The 7,848-nt window shown below is 54.0% G+C and overlaps 2 protein-coding genes across 2 annotated transcripts; one reads left to right on the top strand and one right to left on the bottom strand.

Annotated features, from left to right (window-relative positions):
• Positions 1-702: 702 nt before the first annotated feature.
• Positions 703-2,310, top strand: VOLCADRAFT_63556 (uncharacterized protein; the record flags this gene model as incomplete). Its single annotated transcript, XM_002953224.1, has 3 exons — positions 703-846; positions 1,319-1,507; positions 2,062-2,310. Coding segments are annotated over 3 exons (582 nt in total), but the record flags the coding sequence as incomplete, so codon positions are not given.
• A 129-nt stretch (positions 2,311-2,439) lies between these two features.
• VOLCADRAFT_105870 (uncharacterized protein) lies at positions 2,440-6,840 on the bottom strand (the record flags this gene model as incomplete). The annotated part of the gene is made up of 8 exons (XM_002953308.1): positions 2,440-3,410; positions 3,495-3,586; positions 3,885-4,030; positions 4,147-4,336; positions 5,343-5,452; positions 5,951-6,057; positions 6,473-6,518; positions 6,772-6,840. The coding sequence occupies 8 exons, from the start codon at positions 6,838-6,840 to the stop codon at positions 3,247-3,249; spliced, it is 924 nt and encodes a 307-aa protein (XP_002953354.1). The 3' UTR covers positions 2,440-3,246.
• Positions 6,841-7,848: the final 1,008 nt, after the last annotated feature.

The following is a 7,848-nucleotide window of genomic DNA, read 5'->3' on the forward strand; positions in this document are numbered from 1 at the left end:
CCTCAGCGGCATCCATTTTACTTGCAAGGTTCTGAACGACTTTCGCGATTCTTCTCTTTACCTAATTCTGCGTTGTTGATATTTATTTCGTAAGAGTGTAACTTGAGTTTAGTGGGAACAATGTGCATTATGCGCTGCGCTACCGAAAGCAGGCGCCTTATGGCTGATTCTTCGCCGACCGCTTCATCTTCCGCGGCAGTTTCACGAGCCCAGAGTTGCAAGCTACGACCGTGCTTTTAGTTACTGCAAAGCATCCACGCAATAGTCCAGCCTGCATGCCGCGTGCGGCTGTGGCCAACATGCCCACCTGCGCAACGCGCTGGCGCACCTCGGCCTTTTCGCCAAAAAAATATATACACTTGTACACGCACAATTTGTGAATCGCACGCGCGCACCCGCGCGGTGAAATTCGCTCCTGGCTTTTGGGGCGTGATGTACGGACCTTTTATTCGCGAAGTACGACCGGACACATTTCTGCGAGGGGCTGCTTAAATATTTTGTCTCTGCTACGATTAGCTACATAACTGGCCCGTTTGCTGCGCGCACGATGGATGGAGAAGGGCGACGGCCGAGGGTGCTGCTGGGAAGCACAGGTGTATACTTAATAACCATCGAAATGAACATATCGCTAACCAAAGCGCTTCGGCTAGCAAGTCAACATTAAAATTCCTTCGGTTCTGGTTCCTATCGGAAATACGCCTTGCAGGCAGTGTAGCCAGTATCAAGGTCGCTGCTCTATGCCGTTTGCTACTCGATTTCGCTGATGTTAAGCTTATTGTAACAACCTCGGCAAGACATTTTATCAACGAGGCCGACCTGCCTCCGGAAGTCAAGCCAGTTTTCGGGGTGCGTTGGACAAAAAATATAGGACAATTGAGTGGCCCAAGACTTACGTGGGCAATAAAGGCGCAGACTTAACATACAGCGTTCTTCAAGGAAAAATCCAAACGTCCAATTTCATGTCCGCTTTGTCGTGCACGACCTTACCAGGGCGGCGTCCACAAGGTACGCCCATGCTTTCCTACCAATGCCCGCCCACCCACCAACCAGGCAACCAGTTCCCTTCGGGCCAACTAGTACGTCTGACCCTGTCGTCCCCCGGCTCCCTTCAAATCCCCATCGCCGTCCCCACCCCTCCCAATCTCAACCCCACCCCGCTGCCTCCTCATGTAACCAAATCCGCCCATACCTAACCCCCACTCTCTTCTCAACACACGTACAAACGCGGCTCAGTCCTTAGAAACACCCACATGAGTCCGAAGTTCCTCCCGTGTGCAAAGAATTCCACTTGGGTCGCTCTGAAACGTATCACGTGCAGGACGAGGCAGAGTGGCGGCAATGGCGCGCTGTGGGCGACCCCGTCCTTCACATTGAGCTGCGTCGGTGGGCAGATATTCTGTTGGTAGCACCGCTGTCAGCTAACACTCTGGCCAAGATGGCCAACGGGATGGCAGACAACCTGCTCACATGCGTCGTACGAGCCTGGGATTTCACCAAGCCGCTCATGGTAAGGTGGCTAGGAGAAGGCGCAGGAGGGGGGGAGGTGGTGAGGGGGGTTCCGCCTAAGCGCGATGACACTTAAGGAGTGGGAAAACGCGGGGCCAGAAGGAGGACGACGGGCTTTGTGCCAGGGGCATATGTTTGCGGGAAGACGCAAGCCCTTCAGCTCTCCACACCGGCATGCCAAGTCGATGATGGCAGTGCGTGCAGGGCATTGAGATGCCTGGGATGTATGGGCACGTGGGAAGAGAGATGTGGGGTAAGGCAGCAGCGTGAGGATCTAGCTGGGAAGAGGTCGGTCATGTTAAGAGGCGAAAGAGAGGTATCGTAGTGATTGTTTATGGTAATCACCGCCCGCGGACCACCTCCTCAGCGACCCCAGCCCCGATTCGTAGTTACACGGGTGGAAATCTCGGTGCATGTCAGTCCCATAAGCCCTAATCCCGTCTCACAGGTTCCGGTCTCCTCTCGCCACTATACCACTGGAACACCAAAGCCCTCAAGACGATCCAAACAACCAAAACGCTCCAACGGCCAACAACCAACTCCAAACCTCCACAGGTGGCTCCCGCCATGAACACGGCCATGTGGGTCTCGCCCTTCACCTCCCGCCACTTGGACACGTTGACCCAACTTGGCAGTTGCAATTGCGGCAATAGCAACAGCAGCAGTAGCAGCTTTGTCATCGTTGCGCCGGTCAGTAAGCGACTTGCATGCGGCGATGAGGGCACAGGCGCTATGGCGGCGCCAGAGGATATCGCGGCGAGGTGCCGTCAAGTGCTGCTTGGAGCTGACGGGGGAGCTGGCTGAGGAAGAGTCACATCCCTGGGGCTGCAGCTCCAGGGATTGCCTCAGCTGCCACCGTCGGGGCTGGTGCCAGTGCTATAATGAGCAGTAACAGCATGAATGGCATCATCATCACATCAAGATTAGCAAGAACATCAATGGGCAGGCAGAGTAGTGGCAGTTGTATAGTTTCTTGGCGGTGGAGGGTGGACCGACGGCTATAGCAACACAAATAGCAATAGCAGCAGCAGGGGTATGGGTGGATGCGTGAGGGGCAACCGCAATAGTGTTTATGTGTGATAGGAAGGCTCCAACGGGAAAAGCGCAGGAATTGTTTTTGGCAGTGACAGTGACGGCGGCGGGGACGGCAAAACGCTGATGGAGCAGATTACGGAGGCTTGCAGACTTCAATGAACTATTTTAGCGTCTTTGGTTTGTGCGTCGTATGTGTGCTCTTAGCTATGTTGCTTCCCGTTGAGACATTTGCAGTTGGCCTCGACCCTTTGTGCACGTGCTGGGCACAACCGGCGATCAAGGGCCACACGTGCTACGTGAGTAGTCGGTTTAATTACAGCCATGGCGGAGAGTAATACGCGTGCGGCAACTTGACCAACCAGATTGACACCGTATATCCAATCATTCTTCCTTGTTGAAGGTCTCCAACAGCAACAATGGCCCTTGCATGCTCGGATAGTCCTACAAGTAAGCAAACCAACGGTACAACTCCCGTCCCCTGCTGAACAGCGGCAGATTACCAAGTATTCAACCCCCGGGTTACTTTGCTCTCGTCTTTCCCCCACGCAACTTACAGCCATGGCATCCCGCTCCAAACGCAACCAGCCGACCTCCCAACCACCTTTCTTAATCCCGCCCTTCCAGCGAAACTCCAACTCATGAGATTCTTCCCATCCCTCCCCGCTTTCCTGGCCCTCCTCTCTCCACCCTCGCCACTAGGCCAACTCATCCCCGCTGCTCAGTGCTTCCCAATCCTCCACCGCGACTGGGATCCCCCGCTTCCCGCCCGCCGGCCCGAACCTCTTCCTCCCACCCAGCGCAACGTTCCGCCCCGATACGCTCCAGCGCCGCCACTGCATCCGCGTCCGAAGCCGCGTCCCACAACGCATCTGCCATGGCGCCGTGTGCATCGGGGTGTTCACACCGCAAGAGACGTTCTGCCCAAGACAGCCCCTCAGGTCCACCTGTCTCACCGATCCGGGGGTCAGTAAGGTCCTGGCGAGTGAGGATGAGCGGGTGCTCGCGGCTCTGAGCGCCATACACGGCCTCCGGCAACGGGCGATAGCTGCAAACGGGAGCGGGACGGGGACCGAACAATGGAAGCACGCGAGGACGACCCTTACGAATACTGCATGACATGTTAGCTGCATCTCGCTGCGAACAGCACGCGGAAAGCAAAAGACGATGGTAGCGATGATGGTAGCGATGATAACGGATAACGAATCTCAAGGGACGTTTTACAGAGACCCGCGAGACTGCAGAATGAGCACAACGCCCCAAAAGCACATCGAGTACATAAACCTTCGAAGTCACCCCTACTACCCCACCCTTCGAAACAGGGCCTGAAGACAAAACCAACGTACCGGGTTAGGAAATCGAAGTGCCAGGGGAAGAAGTACCAAGCCTTGCGACGACCGCGCTCATCGTCACCAAAATGCTCCTTCATGTAGGACACCAGAAGCCGATACACACCCACGCGCTCCGAAGTCGTCAATAGCAGTTCACGGCCCTAAGATAACACAGCACCAACACAAAACACGGCATTACGGTTAACAGAGAGTCAGCAAAGGAATATGGACATTGATTATCTAAGGACATAGCACAGCTCCTAGCCTCGCTCCGCACCTCTTTGAATTCCAGGAACAGCCAAGGCTTAATGAGCGCTCCCCGCCCCGCCATGACCGCCGCACATCCCGACTCCTCAAGACGTGCGCGAGCCTCGTAGTGGGTCAGAATGTCGCCATTCCCGATGATGGGCACCGAAGAAGATCGAGCCAGCTCTCCTACACGGCCCCAGTCTGCGGCCTTCTTGTACCTTCGGCATGTACACGGAGGAGATCGCAATTGCAAAGCCGGCAGCATATATCAGGATAATGACAAATTGACAACTAGAGAGATGACAGTTGAGATGGTGTACGGTTACGGGCAAAATGTACGCAGTCTTCAGGAAAAGTCGATGTGCTGAAGAAAAGGGGCGATAAATAAAAAGGACAAGCGGACTGTATGTGATGTGTGTGTATATGTCTCTTAAGGAATGATGGTGAGCGGAAACTATAAGTCATTTGTACGACCGTCCATAACAGGCTAAAACAGCAAAAGGGAACAAAGGCTACACATCAGGCCTAACGAGAACCCTCAGCGCAATATCTTCTCGATGTACACCCCCTAGAAGGAAGACTCGGTTATGGACATCAGCTTTGGAATTGTCGGCTAAAGATGTGTAGCCGAAGGGGAATCCAAAAAGCATCATCAGCTGTCCTCGTTCGAGTATCAGCGAGACTAACCCACAAACAAGAACACATAAATCACGGAGAAAGTCTTCGTACACGCCTGACTCCTTTCCAAATACGCACACGCCTCGCCGTCACGTGGCCACGACAATTCATTTGAAAAGACACACACACGCATGTACATATATACCCCCCCGCATGCGCCACTGCAGCCGTCAGAAGGTGGAAGTGTCGGTCACCGTCCCCCACAGCGGTTCGAAACAGCCGCAGGGACTGCCGAAGGGGAATCCCAACGGTTTCATCATCCGGCCGAAATGGGCTGTGACAAACGGAACCTAAAAGGCCCTCGGGCCCCAAATCGGACAAAGAGCTGCGTGTCACTCTTGCCGTCTTGTCCTCAGGACACGTCGGCCATTGCCACAGGGCACGACACAGCACATCAACAAACCTACACATTCGCCAATCAAAATGTGCAACAAGCCATGAGTTGACGTTGCTTTCTTCTACCTGGCACCACAGTCTTTACATACAGACTTGAATCCAAAGAGAATGATGTTTTCCGTCATTACCGCCACCCACAACCACACGCACCTCTGTTCCGCTGTCCGGCCGTGCACTGTCACCGCCGCAGCCCCAGCTCGTTCCAGGAAACGCACCACCGAGTCCACGTTGATCTTCTTGTCGTTCTCTCCCAGGCGAACCTGCGTCGCCAGCAAATTGCGGGAAGGCATGCCCACCTTAACAAACTATCGACGGAGGATAGGCGGAGTGAATGAAGACGGGAAAAAAGAGCAAAACAAGGCAACGATGCAGAGGTCAACGATCCTGGGCGTTGGGGCAATGATAAGAACCAAGAACCCAGCAGCAACTTCTCCATTACGACATTCCTCAAGCTATACCACCTTCCATATCTCCCTCCCTACACATAATTGCCCGCGCCACGCACGGAGCTGTGCTTGATCGTGGTGTTGTGGCGGACAGGGGCATGCGCTAACATAGCTACATACAAGGACCGAGGACTAGGACAGCAGGGGAGGTTGTATGAGCATAATTCCAGTAGGATTGCCCAGTCAGCACACAGGGGAGCCAGGGGACCACAAATCATCGCAAATGTGCCAATAAGGACATCTAGCAAGCACAAGGTTTCTCCCAAAAACTTCCTCCTCTACACGTTGCCCCGGTAGTAAATGCGCTCTCACCTTGACAGTCACAGGCAGCTCCGACTCCGCGGCGATGCCGGCCACCATCTTGGCGAGTGCACGCGGCTTTCGGAGCATGGCGGAGCCCATCCCACGGCGCGTCGCCTCTGATGCCGGGAGTAGCGTACAGGGGGAATTATGGCACAACGAACCTTAGTACCGGGACATTCAGCTGTTCAACGTCGCAGATCGGGCTATCTAGTTTCCCCCGCGGCGCCTCTTCATCGCTACAAGAAATCCCAATTCCCAATTCCTTGCACATTTGGCAACCGCATTTGAGCCGATGACGAGGAGTGATGTGGAGCACGGAGCCATTCTACCTAACCTGATCTGGGTGCCACACATTCCAACCCAACCAAAAGCAGACACCAGCTCAGCCGCCCATGTTCTCACCCAAACAGACAACCCCAGCACCCACCCACACAGCCAACATCCATGAAATAGCCAAATTCCACACTTGTTACCCCGCTCAGCTATCCTCAGCGAATCACCGTCGCTCACAAACACAAACAAGCAACTCACCGTGGATCGGGCAGCCGCAATTGATGTCCAGGAACTGCGCCCCTGCCTGAGGGCCGCCGAATGAAACATGAACGCGTCGCGAGAAAGAAGGAAACAGGCAAAGTCATAAGAAGGCTTACTTGGTCACAAGCACAGGGGAACCCCAGATAAGATGCGTGCGGAAGCTGAACCAGGAGAAAGTAATGCGGGTGAAGAGGGTGGCCAAGGATTGCGTTGATTTGGAGGTTTGCTGATGAGGGGGGTTAGTGAACCGCAGTGTAGTCCGCCGTTACCATCCAGACCATGCCGCCGTTGCTCACCTCCTTGGCGAGCTTTGAGGCAGCGATGCCATCCGCGATCGTCTTGCACGCGACTTGGAAGCCGAACATAGACTCTCCAGGCGCCTTATAAAGGCGAGCGCGCTCGACTCTGTCGCCTCAACCCATGCGAGGAAGCTACAGGGCCAGGGTTAGCAAAAAGACGATTATGTTGCGTCGATGTAAGACTATGCAAGGTAGCATACCTTTCAGTAAAGGTTTGCTGAAAGACATCTCCGACATCGTCACCTCACACCCAAAGTGTAAGCAAAGCCGCCGAAATGGTACATTCCCGCCCTATGTAAACGCGTCGGCGCCGTCAGAAGCGAATTGACCGCGAATAAATGCTCTGCTCGGTATACCTTTGTAAGAGGAGCCAGCAGGAGCTTTCCACGAAGCTGTTGCGCAAAAGCCGCATTTCGTGCCTTGACCCACTCAGGGGCCTCATAGTCGAAATCCGCTTGGCCGGAAGGCGATGGCTCTGTAACATTCACATCCACTAAGGCAGTCTGGGAACCTTCACTACCTGCTTGTCGGCAGAAGCTCCTGCAACGCCGCACAGCTGCCCTTGTACATGGCGGCTGCGGACATAAGACAGACCCTGCCGTGCACCGATATGTAGCCAACATTATATCATAAATGTCGACCTGCATAAAGTACTCGCCAAGTACTGTGCATCCCCAATCGGGGCCTTTGGATTTGGTCGTTTGTACGGTGATCCAAACTTCTTTCCGACAGAACAAAGATTCGGCTCCAGATACACAGAGCAGCAAAAACCAAAATATATATATTGTACTGAAACTACTTATAGGCACATACAGGTACATATGTCCATCCCTTTCCGTTGTTCGAATACGGCACATCAGAGTGCCGTATTCGTTTGGTATGAACCATGGTTCAAAAGATGGGGGCCCTTGTGAAGCAGCTGCCCGCGTTTCCAAAGCACGTATGGTGATGTGGAAGGTGCGGAAGTACGTCGGTGAAATATAATGTGGTAGGACTGGAGAGAATAGTGTAGCAGTATAATGTATTGTGAGTGTAGCTGAAGCTTTCATCGTGGGCGCGTCTCGTTGCAAGCTA

This window comes from Volvox carteri (assembly GCF_000143455.1).
Source record: "Volvox carteri f. nagariensis unplaced genomic scaffold VOLCAscaffold_35, whole genome shotgun sequence".
NCBI classification, from domain to species: domain Eukaryota; kingdom Viridiplantae; phylum Chlorophyta; class Chlorophyceae; order Chlamydomonadales; family Volvocaceae; genus Volvox; species Volvox carteri.